At 47.1% G+C, this 19120-nt stretch overlaps 2 protein-coding genes across 2 annotated transcripts in view; both read right to left on the reverse strand.

Moving 5' to 3' along the window:
• Positions 1-1009: 1009 nt before the first annotated feature.
• spry1 (sprouty homolog 1, antagonist of FGF signaling) lies at positions 1010-4311 on the reverse strand. The gene is made up of 2 exons (XM_079228240.1): positions 3846-4311; positions 1010-2304 (listed from the first exon to the last, which is right to left on the reverse strand). The coding sequence occupies exon 2, from the start codon at positions 2247-2249 to the stop codon at positions 1164-1166; it is 1086 nt and encodes a 361-aa protein (XP_079084366.1). The 5' UTR covers positions 2250-2304; positions 3846-4311; the 3' UTR covers positions 1010-1163.
• A 2187-nt stretch (positions 4312-6498) lies between these two features.
• The window catches only part of afg2a (AFG2 AAA ATPase homolog A), a gene marked incomplete at its 5' end in the record, with an annotated part of 97838 nt that continues 85216 nt past the window's right edge, over positions 6499-19120 (reverse strand). The window contains one exon of the mRNA XM_079228262.1: positions 6499-6700. Within this exon, the coding sequence (XP_079084388.1) occupies positions 6521-6700 (180 nt within the window). The 3' untranslated portion in view covers positions 6499-6520. The remainder of the gene's footprint in view (positions 6701-19120) is intronic.

Here is a 19120-nt window from a genome sequence, read left to right on the forward strand (position 1 = left end):
CTCCAAGAATGTAAACAGTCACATTTCGGGCTACAAGCTGTTTCTACTCACTGCCGACATCTTTTTTTTCTTCTTCCCCTTCTTCACCAGGAATTCCACACCCAGCATGAACACACACACACACACACACACACACACATGCACGCACACACGCATTGCGCCATTGAACTCAAACTCATGAAAATAGACCCGCGCACCCTTAAAAATCAAGACGCCAGACAGTGCAGGTTTTTTTTCATTAATTAATATATTTTCTGCATTAAAGTTAACATAGTTTTCTTTTGTGCCACCCTTTAATTTTTCAGTAAGTATTTGATATTTTGTTATATTCAGACATGAGTAAATTTAAGACTGTCTCTTGCAATAAATATCATAAAATAATAGAGCTTCACATAATAAATATTTTTTACAACAAGGGCAAAAAAAAAAAAGAAAAATGTTTTAAACAGACATTTTTTTTTCCTTTTAAAAAATAGCCAGAATTCCTCTGATGGATTTTGAGCATACAATTTACATGAAAAGAAAAGAAAAAACAACAACAAACAAAACAAACATGGGAGAATGCCACAAAGAGTTCAGATGGGTGGAAGGAGAGAAACATATCCAAGTGAAAAAAATAAAAAAAATAGGGAAAAAATAAAATACTATGAGATGGATGTGCTTTCGTTAATGCAACATGAGCATAGGAACCACGGTTTTAGTGTGGTAGCAACCAATAAATTCAAACATACCTGCTTGCTATGAATAACAGGTAACAGCTACATAATTGCCCTATAGTAGATCGTCCTTCACAGATTTGGAGAGAGGCAGCTGCCGCCGGGCACACAGGCCCAGAGGAAACTGCCTGCCTAAAACGGAAGAGAAACTTTTTTCATATATATAAAAAAATAGTGTTAATGAGGAGCTGAGGATAGACATAGAAACAGTTAAGGCAAACACTGGTCTGTAAAAACATGGTCCTGATCCAGAGAAAATAAAAATAATAGAGTGGTTTTCGTTACTCCTTTGCTTTTCTTTTTTTTTTTTAGCTCCTTAGGTTCCCGCAGCGAAGGAGGGCAGGCTGGTGGGAGGTGCTTAGAATGTTTGATAAACATTAATTTGTGACTTATCATTATCATTGTCATCATAAGATCCACATCAAGAGTCTTCTCTTAGGGGGCCGATCAGGAGGGCTTTTCCTGGGTCTGTTGGGCCCAGCTCTCCAGTTTGCAATAGACAGTGTTGGAGTTCTTGCAGCGACAGCCGGGCCGGTTGACCCGGTCGTGGCAGCCCTGGCACGCCTTCAGACACCCCTTGACGGGCGGGTAGCACAGCAGACAGGGGAAGAGTACCGACATTAATCCCATGCACAGGAAGCGAGAGCAGCAGTGGGAGCGCGACAGCGAGCACGGGTGGTCGGCGCACGAGTCCCCCTCGTCGTCGTTGGAGCAGTGGTAGAAGATGCCCTTGACCAGGCACATGCACGTGCCGTGCTCCAGCGCGCTCTCGGCCGAGCAGAGGCACTGGCCGTTGCACGCCAGGCACGACGGCAGGCTCCGGGGGGCCGTGCAGTCGCCGCACTTGCACTTGCCGCAGCGCTCGCAGATGAACTGGTGCCCGGCGGCGGCGGCGGAGGCCGCCACCCCGTTGCCGGGGCCAGAAAAGTCAGATTTCCCTTTGCCTTGGGGCTTGAGTGGAGCCTCTAGTGGAGGCTGGTGGAAGTGAGGGCCCTGCTGGGGCTGCGAAAGGGCCTTGGGTTTGGGCTGAGTCCGAACGGGCCGCTCCGCTCTGTGCTGTAGGCCGGGCCTGGAGGCGGGCGAGCGCGCCAAGAGTCCCTGTTCAGAGGAGGCGCTGCTGTTGCTCCCTGAACTCGCGGCGCTTCCTGTGCTAGTGGAGCGGCTGAGCACCGGCGCCCGGGACCCGCCGTACTGCTGTCCCCCGGCCACCACCACCACGCCGCCGTGGTGGTGGTGGTGGTGGCCCGGCGGCCGGTGCTCATAATTGTTGTTCACATTGACGAGGATGACCTCGTGAGTCCTCTCCTGCTTGTCCTGGGGCCTGGGGGCGATGCGGGGCGCCGGGGGCCTCCGCACCACCGAGGGCCCCTCGGTGTACTCGTTGTTGGAGCGGATGGCCTTGATTTGGTCCAGGGAGAGAATGGCGGCATGCTGGAGCTCCCGCTCGTAATCCGACCTCTGCCGGCTCTCTAGGGAAGGCTGCTGGATCACCACTAATGAACCGCCGGGGCCATGTTGACTTTGGAGCTCCATCTGGGGGGATCACCACTTCCGACATTCACCGTGGACTTGGCATGCATCGGAAAACCTGCCAGAGGGGGGAAGAGAGGGACAAAGGAGAGGCGGGGAGGGAGGGAGGGAGGGGACATCGTCAGACGGAGCCGAAACATGGCACAACATGGCAAACACACAGTGTCCTGGTGGCGGAGGGCCGAACATGGCCGAGTCACATTCAAAGCTAAGTAGCAATCAGCATCACGTCAGTACTCCTAAAGAAGACTAAAACTATTCTGCAGCAGCAGAAACAGAGAAAGCTCCAACGTGTGTGTGTGTGTGTGTGTGTGTGTGTATATGTATATATATATATATATGTAATATTAGATCATCTGACAGACTGACTGCTTTGCTCCTCCTCAACATGACAAGATGTCACTTTTGATCCCGTTAAGTGAGGCACACACACAGAAAAGAAGAAAAAAAGTTGACTATTAACAGGACTTTTTGTACCTTCCTCCCCAATACGCACATCTAAACTTCAGTGGGCCCGAAAAATACTTCCCCTCCTCATTTACATGTGTATGACTAGTTAACATTTAAATGCACCGCGGAGACGAAATGAGGACGCGATCCAAGGGAACTAAATGAGCTGCCTCACTTAGTATTCTATTACTACACCGAGAAGGGGTTGCATGGGAAATGGGGACAAAAGTAGAGCAAAAACGAATTAGAAGAAGAAGAAGAAGAAGAAGAAGGAAACTAATGTCAGATCAAGTTCCGACGATATACAGACTTTGAGCTGGCGGACTAAAAAGCTCACCTCACGCTGCAGCCTGTCTCGCTTTTTGTGAAGCAAATAATGTGTCTTGTATGAGTCATTATTCCATAAACACTATCGGGGGGTTCGGGGTTCGAGGCTTCGCGGATGAAGCCAAGTCGGACCTGCACGAGGCCAAAACCTCCGCGCGAGACCCACACCAGACCCTCCCAGGGGAGCCAAAGTGATCGATTTTTTTAAATTTATTTTTTCAAATAAAATATATATATTTTTTGCTGTTAGCTGACAACCACTGACCAACTCCTGTACTGTTTGTAATAGTCCAAAGCGTCGCCGCGCGCAGTAATAACAGGGTTATCCGGCACAGGGCGCGTTCAAAGGACGAGGCGCCGTGCGCAGATAAAAGCAGGATCCTATAAACACGCACGGAGCCGGAGATCAAGAGACATTAGAGGACGCATCCAGATAGACGGGGAGGGGAGGGGAGGGGGGACTTATGAATGAAAACAACCGCCGTGGGGGGAAGGGTGCTCGTTACAGCGGAGGAGGCACGGAAGGACGCGGGCATGGAGATCCATCAACTTCAACCAACTCGTCGCGAGACACCTAAAGCCCGCAGCGGGTGTTTCGGGGGGTTTATTTCCTGCGCCGAATAATAGAACAAAAAAAATGACACTGGACGTCTCTGGATGTGTACAAATAATACAAAAACACACAATATTTACATCGCTACAAGACCGTAAAGATACTTGTCTGGCTCGCCGTGTCCGCGCGCTACTATATCGGGGGGTGCCGTAAACGCAACACGAAAAACACGTGAAACAAGTGTGGAGCGGTCCGGGAGAGATACGTACCTATGTGCAACCATCCATAGCGTCGAATCCATCAACCACCGCTACCAAAACTCCATCCACAGGAAGGAAGCGGCAATGTCCAGGCGGGGGCTGCGAGGTCTGCTGCAGGACATTCGCTGCCTGTTAATCCAAGTGCGAGTGTATCCCTTTTGCGTTATTCCCGTATTATTATTATTATTATTATTAGTCGTATTGTGTTTTTGTGGTGTGCGTGAGAGAAGTTCAGCGCGGGGCTACGCGTGCATTCGTCCCAGGATAAAACAAAGTAAATCCACGGTTGGAGCTCTGATGGAAGGAAAGGAAGGCACCCGGAGAACTGCTGCGCACTTGGGAGGCCGATCTGTAGGCAACGCTACTTATAGAGAAGTCCCGCAGGAATTGTAGTAAAAAAAAAAAAAAGATACAAAAAAAATGGTGTCGGAGGAATCAAATGAAAACACGAGCGACGCGTATAGATCCAAGACCTTCTCCTCTTCCGAGTCTCTGCAGGAGGGACGTTGCGTTTGAGTTACTTATTGTTGCGGGGAGTCTGCGCTCCGAGGAGCAGGAGGAGGAGGGGGGAGAAGAAGAAGAAGAAAAAAGAGAAACGTCGTCGGGTCGCAGACGGCGGTTGCGCTCTCTCCAGCTCCGCGGGCCTGTTCAGCACTGAATGAATGGGAACGCAGGGCTCAGTGTTTGCTCGACAAGCCGCCTCCCATTGGCCATTCACTCCCTGGAAAAGGATACATCGCATCCGCTCCTGATTCATTGGGCAGATGTGGAAGGCCGGACGATAGAGATGTGTGCACTCCTTAAGGTGGACCGGCGGCTTTCTTTCCTTCTGTCCTTTCCTTTTTTCCCCTTCTTCTTCTTTTCGCGTCGACTAGTTTCCGTTCTTGTGGGTTATGAATAACGACGTGAGAAAGGTTTGCGTGACTAATAGTGACGCAACAAACGCGCCATTTGGTCATGCTCTTGCTAATTTGGGACGTCTGAGACACACGGTATATATATTAAAATAAAGAAGTCAAGTGAGACCCAGTTGCTTCTTAAAATAAACTGAGTTGGTCCCAACAATGTCAGTAATTATCAGCATTACACACATATAACTACAACTATTACACTACAAATATAGCAATACAGGCATTTTGATTATGTCTAACAAGTAAATGGAAGTAGAACTTTATCTAATGAACTGAATAACTTGATTATAATTGAAGTATTGGAGGCCATTTGTGACCACTTTCACAAATGTTATATACATACGCATACAAATACACATGTGATACAAACATGGGGTATAAACTCGGCATCTTAAGTTTAAGTGAATACTCTGAGCAGCACTGACTCAATTGAAAGACCCCCGCTGGGGCTGGAACCACACGTTGGGAACCACCGAGACAATACAGTGGGGATGAACCGGATGTCTTTGAACGTTCCCATTACGCATTCACGTTTTGCCATCAGAGGAAATCAAATGTGTCACGATGAGTCTGCAGCCCGCACAGCGGTCTGATGCGGACGTGTTCCCATCATGTGGAGGTTTTTTTTTTAGTTCAGGACCACCTTAAGAGAAGAGCCGCCCTGCAGCCAAGGGGAGCGACTCCCCCCCCCCCCCCCCCCTCCCTCTCATCCCCTCCCCCTCCCCTCTGTTCCTGACTGTCTGGTTTGATTGGTGTCGCGGATGCGCTACATCCGGATCCATGAGAAAAGGAAGTTCAATACAAAGTCAATTTATCCTTTTCAAATGGAAAAATCAATAGATGAATGACCTCCAGTGCCATTTCGGGTCAGCAAATGCTGGAAAAAGAGAGAAAGACAGAATAGGGGATGGAGTTTACTGAGTTAGAGCGACTGTGTGGCGAGGTAGCAAGTTTTTTTTTTTTTTTTTTGAAAGCTGGATGTTAAAACTCAGCTTCTTGGTGATAAAGCAGATCCTGGTCGGCCGACAGATGGCCGCCTGGATCCCGGCTCTTAGTGGTCGGAAGTGCGGACGGAAATCTCACGATTGCAGCAATTAGCTGATTTTCCACGGATGGATGTGATGTATAAACCAGCCGGGGCTGTTTTCTTTTCTTTTCTTTTCTTTTCTTTTCTTCTTCTTCTTTCTGAGGAGCAGCAGTTCCCCAAACTGAGAGTTTAGGAACACATCATCATGGAAGAGGGTCCCGAGACGAAGTCCACTATTTAATGCATACATAATATTCTGATGGAGATCATTATCTCCACTATAACTTTTCACTAAACATTTTCCCAACATAAACAAACTAAGCTAAGAGCGACAAATATTAAAACGTACAAATATGAAAAGTGGCACTCAAACATGGAGCAATGTTAGTTTTACTTTGGATGTATTTTTATGGTTTAAACTGTTTACTAAAGTAAAATAAAGTGTTAGGACCTCATTTAAACATCACCAGTACTGATCAGCTTATTTGTGACTTTCCTTCCAGCTGTAACGCTCTTCAAATGCACCAAATATATACAGAATGCATTTAATGCATTATTAATACATTTCATATAATCAAACATGACACTTTAGCCAACTTGAAAAATAAATAAAAATACAACAATTTTGTCCTTCTGAGCTTATAAAGGTTTTGAAACATGCAATTACAAATAATAAATAAACACACACTTTTAAGAAACAGATTATTTTCATTTATTGGGTTGATGATGTCATTTTCTTATGTAACTCAGAAGAAGCACAGGCCGCTGCGCCGCTGCTGATAGCTGACGTAGGACTGGATGAGGGAGTCGGGGATGCGGGGCTTCACAGCGTCCAGAGCGCCCTCAAAGTGTCTGGCCTCCACGAGCACGGCTTTGATGTCCTCTTGCAGGGCCAGCAGGGCGGCCTCTCTGCATACTGCCGTTATCTGGGACGGGAAACAGACGCGCAGACATTCAGCTGTCGGGCCGAGCCACCGGACGCACCGTGAGCTCGCCTGAAGGAGGCCGGCCTTCCAAGATCTCCGATATTTCAGTTATCTCCACGACACACACTTCTGACAATGTGAAGCTGGAGCATCCACATGAAAGGACTCCAGGCGGCTCAACTCTGAGCACAATGCCATCGTTTTGGAGGCCCTGGAGACAAACGCACATCTACCGACATGTAGGAACAAACAAGGGAGTCTCATGAAAATATGATTAACAGCGAAGGACCTCATCGACTAAACGGCTTTATTTGAGGACGTTTGAGGCTCCTCCTCAATGTGCAATGTAACAAAATATACCGCGGGTGCAAAAGCTGCAGTTTTCTGGTTCTACCCTTTAAGATTCAAGTTATATAACAGGATTATTTCTATGTCTCTGATCGACATTGTCTAAAAGTGCGAGTACAGTCCTGCTCCTGCAGCCTCTTGACGACGCTACCGATGGGATTACGCAACGGCTGGCTGGCACGGAGGAGTGCAGCGAGGCATGCGGCGGGTGACCTTTGAGAGAGATTCTGCACACGGCAGAGGAGTGACTCACTTCCGAATCGGTGGCGACGGCTGATGAAGGCCAGGCGACTCTCCCAGCAGCGCCACCCTCCCTCCCACCCTCCCACCCTCCCTCCTCCCTCTGGAGGCACGGCTCTGTTCTGAGCCGAGGCGGCTCCCTCCAACGAGCGCTATTGGCCCCGTACGACGGCTGATAACGTCTGGTGGGAGGTCAGTGGGACAGGAAGGGGCGGAGGCTGTGGGACATCGAGCGGTGGAGGCCGTGCATGTAGAGCAACGTGGGCCCGCTGCCATTGCTCGCTGGACCGAAGCGGCGCTGGTCGCTGCTCTTTGCTCCTGCGTGACATGCAGGCTGATGCTGAGTGTACAGAGGGGGGGAGGGGGGCTGGGATCTGACCTTTTAGGCCATAAAAGCCCAAATCTGGTGGCCTCACGCACATTCTAATGCAATGCCACTGTTCCATACACATAAGTATGTGGTGTTTGAATGAGTTTGTCGACTTAGAAGTAAGCAGGTAGTTAATTATTGCTCAGGAAAATTAGGCCTCTTGTGGGTTTTAGCCCACACAGTTTTTAAATAGCTATTAATATTTAAAAACTACGCTGATTCCTGACCGATCGTAACTTTCGGAAGTTAAGAGTCATTACACCTGTTTACAGAAAGCCCCTGGGACCTTATAGGTGAAACATTATAGCAGGTAATAATGATAATAGGCCTACTAATTCAGATTTTTTTGAGCACCCCTAAAAAAAATCTAAAATTGCCTTTGTAACACTGCCTTTTCAACTTTTTATTTTCAGTGTTTATAAAAAAAAGGTCCAATCAAAGACGATGAGGAGTGGCAGGCCGTTAGCCCCGCCCCTACAGCCGTGCAGTGCAGTGACAAAGGTGAGTAAAGAAAAAGGAATAACACACATTATGTGTCCTGTCAAAAAGCTAAATTGTTTGGCAGTTTGCTCGGTTTTCTTTGTAGATAATATCCATTAAAACATTCTTCAAAAGTATATAGAGGAAAAAAGTTGTTCACGGATCCGATTTGGGTGAATAAAGTGCACGTGAAATACAAAATGTATCCACACTAAATGTGCGGTTTGTTTTTGTGTTTTTTTCCAATTTCCGCAAATTTCAGATGCCGAGGAAAACGAGCCAACGACTGTCAGGAAAGATGAAAGCCAACGCGGTTAAGCTCAGTTGGAACACTCAAGAACATGCGTCTCTGGCGCCGCCCATAGGACACACAACCACTCGCTGACTCGAGTCAACGAGCTCCTCCTTAAAGTACAAACAATTCATTAAATATAGGTGTGACGGAGCGATTTTTGGGTGAGAAACTTTTAATTTTGGTTTAGTCTCAGGTGTGAAAAGGCTGGAGAGTAAAACGAGGGGAGATAACTGTTTGAATGTTCTCTAGCTGCGGGTAGCATGCACAGCTCAGGACAGGTGCTTTGCAGATGTCAGGATGTGAGGCCTATTCTGCCTCCACGCACACACACACACACACACACACACACACACACACACACACACACACACACACACACACACCTCCCCCTTCTTCTGTTTCAAGGCAACATGGTTTAGGCAGCAGGGTAAACACACAGGGCCGGGGTAATTTTGTACGAGGGCTTCCCATCATTCAAGTCATTTAGGCCTGTCAGTAATAATGATGCAAAACAATGAGGCCATGCATCCCTCACACACACACACACACACACACACACACCCCTCCACCTCCAATTCCCTGTTTACAAACGGAGCGAGGCAGAGCCAGAGAGATGCCACATGTTGAACAATGTGATTGAGTGTTTGTTTCCCAGCGACGCCGTAAACAGGAACAGACAAACTGCGGCGGCACAATCAGACTGTAACTCCGTATTTACGCTGAAGCTCTCAGGACGCGTCACGTCTCATGACTCAGCGGATAATAACCGTTTGGTAGTTTACTTACACAACACCCCTCGGGTATATATATTAAAATATATGTCAAAAGGTTTGACGCTGCTCTGAAGTGCACAAACGACGCACAGACACACACACATACAAAAACAGAAACACGCAAACAGTCACACGGAGAGACACATGCACACGCACGCACACACAGACATGCATGCACATAAACACACACAAACAGACACACACACACACAAACAGACACACATAAACTCACAAACACACACAGACACACTCACAAACACACACAAACAGACACACACACACACAAACAGACACACATAAACTCACAAACACACACACACAAACAGACACACATACATGCACATAAACACACACACACACACACTCACACACACTCAAACACACACACACACAGACATGCATGCACATAAACACACACAAACAGACACACACACACACACACAAACAGACACACATAAACTCATACACACAAACAGACACACATAAACTCACACACACACAGACATACTCACACACACTCAAACACACACACACAGACATGCATGCACATAAACACACACAAACAGACACACACACACACACACACACACACAAACAGACACACATAAACTCACAAACACACACACAGACACACATACATGCACATAAACACATTCACAAACACACACACAAACAGACACACATACATGCACATAAACACACGCGCACATAAACACACACACACACAGACACACATACATGCACATAAACACAGTCCCAAACACACACACACACTCAAACACACACACAGAGACATGCATGCACATAAACACACACAAACAGACACACACAAACTCACAAACACACACAGACACACTCACAAACAGACACACATACATGCACATAAACACATGCGCACATAAACACACACACACACAGACACACATACACGCACATAAACACACACACACACACGCACATAAACACAGTCCCAAACACACACACACACACACACACACACACACACACACACACACACACAGGCCCCCACATTCATGCTCTCTGGGTTTATGAGCCGGTCTGTGAAGGCGATCAACACGCCAGTGTTTCCCGCCGTGTGTTTGCTCCGACAGGCCTTGAAAAAAAAATAAAAAATAAAAAATAAAAGCCACAAAGGCAAACAGGGCGAGCGAAAGAGCCAGTTTGTTTGTAAACGTGAAGGCATTCCGAGGCCGGGGCCAAAAGCCCCCGCTCCTCCTCCCAGCACCACCTTGATACCCCTGACTCCGCCCCTCACAAAAAGCTACCCCTAAAGATGGCCTCCAGCCCTCCTGAGGGGGGAAGAGGAAACTGCCAATGCACAGAAAGTAGATGTGTGTGTGTGTGTATGTGTGTGTGTGTGTGTGTGTGTGTGTGTGTGTGTGTGTGTGTGTGTGTGTGTGTGTGTGTGTGTGTGTGTGGCCAGCAGTGCTTAGTGGCAGGCGAAATAAATTGTAGATCTCTCTCTCTAAAAATGTTATTAGCAATGCAGACTTTATTTTTCATTCCCTTCATAAATTATGTCAGCAATCACTTAAATATATGGAGAGGCCGGAGCTCTCTGGTGATGTGGGCGAGCTCAGAGTTCCTGAAGGTGGCACGTAGCCAGTCGCACAGGCAAAGCAAACACACACACACACACACACACACACACACACACACACACACACACACACACACACACGCACAGTAAGTAATCATCAAGAGCCGCTCAGTTTCAAACCCGCTGACTCAAAATGACCCAAAGAGCCCGATAGTGAGTCAAAGAGGGTTTTTGATGACCGAGCAGAAGCCGCTGAAAGCAACAGTTTGTACTGTGAGCTTTTTATGTTGATATTGTGTTCATGTCAAGGCTACTTTTGTGACATCGCCCCAATGCAGAACCTCCGGAACAAGGACCAGAAGAGAGAACAGAAGAAGGATCTCTTCACTATTCACTCAATAAAAAGCGAAGTATAATATTAATTTCCCCACCTCTGGTCAGGTCCAGGAGCATGAAGCCAGAAGCTTAAAGCTCCTTCCTCCACTGCGGGATCCTGGTGTCAGTCATTCCACCTTAATAAAACCTCCCACAGCCTCGTGAAGCGCACAGCTTTTAAACCGGTCGCTGGAAAAGCGATAGATACTCGATTGGAGCGCCCGCCACATCCTTGTTTCCACATATTCCTCTAATGACAAGTTTCCCCTCTGGAAACCAAAGCCTCACACACACACACACACACACGGATGTTCACTCTAAACACTGAAATGTACGTGTGGAGGTGTATTCGTCTGTCAATAGAGTCCAACGGGAGAGGGCCAGACTACCGTAGTGGTTTATTAGTCGGGACTTTAGACGGGAAAAGTCATTTCGGTCTTCAAGCGGACTGAAGGTTTGTCTCCAGGAAGAAGAGGAGGAGGGGATTGATCTTGTGTAGAAGATTTAATGGAGAGAAAGATGGACAGACGGGATGATGTTTCATGTTGGAAACACCCACAACAACCACAGCAGCTTTGTTCAGTTCCGCTTAATATGAAGTGAAGTCAAAGCCTTTGATATTAATGTGAAAGCTTTTTCTGTGGCAGATGTTGCTTCTATAGCATCACATCTTTTAGCTTTAGAATAAGTCACACTTTAACGTGTTTAAGCTGTAACTACTGGCTTTTATTAACGGTTAATAAATGCCTTATTGCTTTAGGCATTATTAATAAACCATCAGAGGAATCTTTTGGTTGAAAGGTATCAGGACCAAAACTAACTTATTGACAACTATAATTGTAACCATAACAAAAACTACTTTATGACCATTTTTGACTCAGAAACCAACGATCAATAACAGCTTCATAAACACTTGAAGCTACATAACTGATGGCTTATCAGAAAGTTGGACCCAATTCCCTTTATGAATGATTTACATAATATTTAACCATGAGCTTTATGGCTGATTAGAGTATTTAGAGTATTTATTAGTGGACTGCAGACTTTCAAGTCCATTCTTAATGAATATTTAATGAAGGGGAACGGCTCTAGCTTTCTAATAAGTAGGTTTCTGACAATAAAGATGTGCTCATGAATTGCCTTATTACTTTTTAGACCCCCCTCCCTCCCCCCCCCTCCCACCCTCATGCTCGCAGCCATCAGGGTGCCCCAACATGACACCCTGGACACCACAGCACCCTTCATGCTCCACCGGTCAGTGAACTGCACACAACTACAAGCGACTCCATGTTGAATGCATGCTCCATCTCCCAGCGCGTCCACAATGTGTGTGTGTGTGTGTGTGTGTGTGTGTGTGTGTGTGTGTGTGTGTGTGTGTGTGAGGTCCTGTTGTCCTTGTAAGAGAAGACAACACGTCACTTCATTGACCCCCAGAGAGGAAATTAGGCAGCGAACGGTAACGAGATCCAGCAGAATAACAGAATATGAATAAGACCGGAGCGACGTGGGGTTACAGCAACACACCTGACACCTTTTAGCACCGGAACCCGGCAAGCAGGAATATATGGGAGGAATAAAAGTATCAACATCGAGACGGGAGTGCAAAAATAGTGACAGTTATAACCTTTAGCCCCTTTGAGGTCAAGAAAAAGTCATGAGAATATTATAACAACAAAAAGATAACATGTGCAGCATGACGAAGGGAATGTGTGCAACATCTAATGAAGCCAAACAAGGACATAATATATATATATATATATATATATATATATATGCGCTAAAATGTTGTGCAATGCATGTCTTATGAAGGGAAATAGACAACTTGTACCATGTTTCTGAATAATTGAAAATATATCAGGAAATAACCCAAAACTTGTGTAAATTTCCACCGCACCACTGAACTCTACATGTACATGACACACACACACACACACACACACACACACACACACACACACACACACACACCAAAGATCTTTCCACGCATCCTACACATAACGCGGTTAAACTGCCGATGTAAATCTGGAGGTGAGACAACCTGCTCAGCACGACGGAAATAAACCCCCTTTTCTCCTGAGGGTGAAAGCAGAGAGGAGAAGAAGAAGAAAAAAAGAAAAGGAGCGCTGCCCCTGCTGGCAGAGCGCACCATCGTTCTCGGGTCAAATCTGTCTGGTGGACTTTTTCGCTTCCTACTTCCACAAAGGCGCTCAGTGAGTGCATCAGACGGCCTTAATGAAGGGCTTGTTAGCCGGGCGGCCGGCAGCAGATCCACTAGACCCGGAGTGTGTGTGTGTTTACTATCAATCCGGCCTTGTGTCTATACAGCGGGCTACATCCAGTACCCCCCTCCTCTTCCTCCCTCCTCCTCCTCCTCCCTCACACACACAAACGGCCACATTTACAGGAGCTCACCCTCCCTCCTCCTCCTCCACCCGTCTCTCCTCCACCCCTCCACAGACCTGCACACACACTCTACAGTCACGCCGCCACGCTGCACTTGCTCACATGATGCACCGAACATGCATTTATGCACACGCCATACGTGACAGCATGACCACACACACACACACACACACACGGATAACGCGCTCCACACGGAGACGTGTACATAAACACGCTCATTGAAGCTCCACAAGTCACAGCTGGAAGCTCCAGATTACTGAGTTCCTTTCATGGTCGTAATGCAACTTATAACCAGCCGATGTAATAAATAGGATATTTAACTGTATGGAAGTTAATGAAATGCAAACAAATGAAACTATTGCTGAGATAAATCAGGTCTTTGAGTCAAATCTCTGCATAAAAAACAAGAAAAACATCACAATACAGGGAAGACATCAACACTGTTAGATAAATGATTTGTGTCATGGATTAATCTGATTGTTAATCGGTTGATAAAACATCATAAAAAGTATTAAACATGTGTCCCAGTGGGATCTTGAAATTGCTTTTTCCAAAAAACTCAAAGATATTTAGTTTACTATTAAGTATGACGAAGAAAAAACACACTTGAGGAGGTTGAACTAACATATTGAGTCTTTGCTTGAAAATGAACCGAACCAATAACCATTATCAAAATAGTTGCTCATTTAATTTCTGTCTACTTTGCAGAAAAAAGACAAATGATAAATAGCACATTATATATATATATATATATTAACACAAATAGTATAAAGTTGACAAATTATGCCATTGACAAATAAAAACAGGTTTCCCGGTGGTATATAAAAGCCCATATAGCTACATAACTCACATTCAATGCCAGAGATGACATTGGCTCTAAGAGGTGCTCTTATACAATTAGTCAAATTATAAACTCAACTCCCCTAAAATTGCCCCAACCACCCCACAGCACCACCACCGCTACCCGAACCCCATCACTGGAAAGAAAGAGAAACGAAAAAGGGGCCACGCTGCATCCAATTCTCAGAGAGGAAATGAAATAATACATAAATCAAACGACGTCGGGGGTGCAGAGCCCAAACGCTCAACCAGGAATAAACCGTTCCATCCTCCGAAGACGCAGAGAGGAAGTGACGAGCCTCCGCCATGAGAAGCGAGGCCCGACCACAGCTCCATGAGAAGCTATTGAAGATTACCACGGGGGCTAAAGGGAGGGGGGTGAGGTGAAGCACGGAGGGGGAGGAGTCACGTGGGAGAACGGAAACATGGCACATGACCATAAAGAGCAGACTGCTGAGTGTGTGTGTGTGTGTGTGTGTGTGTGTGTGTGTGATGAACGTGCACATGCTTGTGCTCCCAGCAGAGGAATTTAGATTCCATAGAAACTGTGATGATGAAAGTGTGTGTGATGGTGTGGGTTCTTTCCCCTTCCCCACACGCTGCAGCTGAGACAATAGAGACGTTTCGCAGTAGAAACCCGGAGGCCGCAGATGCAACAGCTCAGATATTAAAGTTCACCTCCCGTCATTTCACCTCTCGGTCTCCAGTGGATTAAATAGTCTTGCCACGCAGGAAATGTTTGTCACGAAAGTGTGTGTGTGGGGGGGGGGACGCGCCCCCTATCCCACTCTGCGTGACTCACCGGTCATACATGTAACGTGTCAGGGGTCAGGGGTCAGCTTCAGACGGAAACCTCCCACGAGAGCTTCCAAATAACTTCCATGTCAGGCGGTGGAGCGTTATCCTCTCAGGCCTTCCACCCACCTTGTGTTTTGGAAAGACCCGTGTGGGATAGCACCTGTGTTGGGGCTACACAGTAGGTTGTCTCTGTGCGTGTGTGTGTGTGTGTGTGGAGGGTTATAGCTGGGCCTCGCCTTTAAGGGCATATTTGTCCTCGCCCCCTAATCAGGCGAATGAAAGCTCGACATTCTCCCCGGACTTGGGAAGGCAGGGATGGCATATTTACCAAACACACCCACACTGAAGTGACCTGGAGACTCTGTGTGTGTGTGTGTGTGTGTGTGTGTGTGTGTGTGTGTGTGTGTGTGTGTGTGTGGTGGTAATGTCAAGGTAGGTAAAACTCCACCTGTGTGATGTGCTCCACTGAAATTTCCCCTTTCCTGTTTTCTCAATCTCTCACTCACACACACACACACACACACACACACACACACACACACACACACACACACACACACACACACACACACACACAGATACAGAGTACCTGAACACACACGGTGAATGTTCACATGTGTTAAGTCACTTTTTAGGGAAAACACTTCAAGTTAAACTGAATCTAACTAAATATGGAATATTATTATATTCACCTTATTAAAGTGTGCTTACGTTAGCCGTTAGCTGCTAAGCTAATGCTGGAAATAGCAATAAAACCCCCTCAGTGTACTCAATGAGAAAATGCGCTTCACATGTTGTATTGCCTTTCAATTTGACTTCTAATCAAAAGGAAATTCTATATTTTTATGGGCATTAACAAGGACCGTAATAACTTATTACTGCCTCCCTTCTTGTTTTAATAGTTGAAAAGAGTTAATGGTCGTCGACTCTGTATTTCTCCACTATATTCTCTGGTTTCATGAGCTACTTTCGGGTTGTCTTACCTCCATCTCTCCCTCCACACTTTGGCAACCACCTTTCCTCTCACTTCCTCTCTCCTCTCCTACCTTTCCACTCCTCCTGTCTCGCTCCATTTGTCTCCGTTTGGGCTTTTTTCGCTGCCCACATTCTGTCTCCCGGGCCCGGCCAAGGGAAACAGAACTAGTGCTCGCGAAAGCGGGGCTCATATTTCCCAGGAAAAATTCAATTTGTGCTCACCGTGTCCTCGCACATGAACCACAGCGACGGCTCTTATGAATACAAAATGTTAAATTAGTGGCCGTTTCCCTCTCGGGCCATTGTCGGCCTTTTCTGCGAGCCGCCGGCCGGCACCGGGGTCGACGAGGGAAGTGTTTTCTTTGCTAACCTTTATTTAACCTGCGCTGTCGACGAAGAACAACATATTCACGGCGATAAGAGGCGAAAGGCTAGTTGGAGAGGAAATGAGGCGAGGTGTTTCACAGTCACTCAGCGTTACAGAGGTGTGAAAGGCCTTTTCCTCTCAAGCCTTTTGTCTGGGCTCTCCAATGTCGACTGTGTTGTTCTGAGTGGCAGCGTGACCGCTCGCATTGGAAATAAAACACACACACACACACACACACACTAGACTAGAGGTTACCTGTATTTTTGAAAAATCACAGCCAACTTCAGACATCTTCCGACACGCAAAGCGGACGTGTTTGTTTGAGTGCAGCTTTCTTCTGTTTTCTCCAGGATTGACGGCGTGCATCGGCTTCTTGTGCAACGCCGCGGTAGTTCAAACTGCAACTCGCTTTGTTGATGCACTTTTTTTGTGTGTGTGTCCATGGTGATAAAAATCTTTGCAACGACAAATACCACGGTCATAAATCAGACAAAACGACACACGCAGCCAGAGGAGGAACTGCCAACGGGTTTTGCGAAGAGGAAACCATTTGTCTTCCTGCGAGGGTGCGTCTCACCGTACGTATGTGTGATAAACTCTTTCTTTATACCGCTACTTCTTTTTTTTTTTAGGGTCGCAATCAAGCTTCCGCAAATCTAACGCGTCGGCACAAGCTTTCTATTTCACATCATTCATTCCAAAACTACTTTTATGTCCTTTAACTGGTGTGCAAAAAACCTAATACTGACTTTTTTTCTTTCTTCTTTTTTGGGACAGGAAGCTGCCGAGGTGCTCGGTAATCTAGGAAAGGTGGGGGGGAGGTTGGGGGGGGACATTGACGTCAAAGCAGACTGTTGATCTGCCTGATTTGTACGTCCTGCGTTGGAACAGACCTGCTCCTGCCAGTGTGAAAAAAAAAAAGTTAAGAAAACAATTGCACCAGTGAGTTTGAATGGCTGTCAGCCAAGCGTCCCGAGACACCTGGACCCGGACCAAACAGCTCTCCTCCTGTTGGAGGGAAGAGACCCACCGCCACGGTCGGTCAAAGGCATCTGTGACTGAACACAAAGATATTCTGATACGGCTGAATGCTGCAGCTTGAGGTTTTATTAAAATGCCTCAACAACCCCCCCTCTACCTCCTCTTGAAGGGAGATGGAAGTTACGACACAGATCTCGATGACGGGTGGGCGGCGGCCTCCGTGCCGCCTGTCAGTCGGACGTCACCCTCTACGTGCTCCGCATCTCAAACGGCGGCTTCCAGCTCTGTTCTTACCGGGTTCAAGCGGTGGTGATCCTGATTTCTTTTGTCAACAACTTGTCAACATCTGCTAAGTGCTCATTGCTGCGGTGTTTTTGCACTCCGCCTCCCGGAGGTCACCCGTCACTCACGCGGCACAGGGAGGTCCAGCGGCGCCCTCTCGTCAGCGAAGCTCAAGTTTAACCGACTTAAAAGTTGTGCGCTCAAGCGACTCGGCTTCCTTTCCTGTTTATTCCCAAACAAACCAAAGTGGAGAACACACATCAGGGCCTGTGCGGCCGCGGGACGGCGAACGGAAAATGGCCGCTCTGAACCCTGGACAGAGGAGAGCAGCAGGACAAAGCATTCATTTTCTATGAAGATATCCGCACGTTCACACATCTGCCAGCGATGTCACGTTCGGGGGGCGAAGCTGCAGCAGCGGTTGCCGGGAGCAGTTAGCAATTTTCATGCGGTTTCCCAAAAATGAATCCCGATCTCACAGGCGGCGACAGACGATGTCCTCGTTCTTATTCCCGGCAACGAAGACGTGATCGGCTAAACAAGTGGAAACGAATGTGTGTTTAAGACGCGTCAAACGATCCCGCCAAAACCGGAATAAACCCACCACGCTGTCTTCTGCCCACGTAGCGGCGGCTGAGCGGCGGTCTCTCTGGGTGCAGAGTAGCGGGCCAGGGGTGAGTCAGGAGTCAGCAGGCCGCCAATGGCCTTTAGTATAAAACAGGCCGTAAAAAGGTGTTTTAAGAAAGTGGGAGTCACCGCCACCGCGAGAGCGTGCGCCCATAAACGAGCACCCACCATATAACGCACTGTGGGATTAGCCGAGGACGGACACAGAGGTGCACACTCACTCGGGACGCACCCACACACACACACACACACACACACACACACACACACACGTGACCGGTTGCGTGATCTCCTGGCAAAAGTAATGGAAATGGTCAAGTCTTTTGGTCTTTATTGTCTCAGAGTTTGCACCTTTATATTTTTAATCACATATTGATTCATTGCTACTTCCTGTAATATCAAGCCTCACCCGTTTAATCAACCCCATCCGACCAAGTGAGTGGAAAGTGGAAAAGACTTCCTACTGAGTTTAATTTGCTCGGAGCATAACAATCTCCACAGAGAGAGAGAGAGAGAGAAACACTGACAGGCTTTCTGCAGGACCTGTTCTTTTCTCTCTCTCTCTTTTATTTTTATGGATTCAGCTAAAGCTCCCATATGGATAAAATCTTTACGCAGCCAAAGCTTTCCTACAAACAAGGCCTGGAACCGACTCAGCGCATGTGACAGGGTGCGATAAATCCTCCAGGTCTTTTCCTGTCGGGG

This window comes from Taurulus bubalis (genome assembly GCF_910589615.1).
Source record: "Taurulus bubalis genome assembly, chromosome: 13".
Lineage (NCBI taxonomy): Eukaryota > Metazoa > Chordata > Actinopteri > Perciformes > Cottidae > Taurulus > Taurulus bubalis.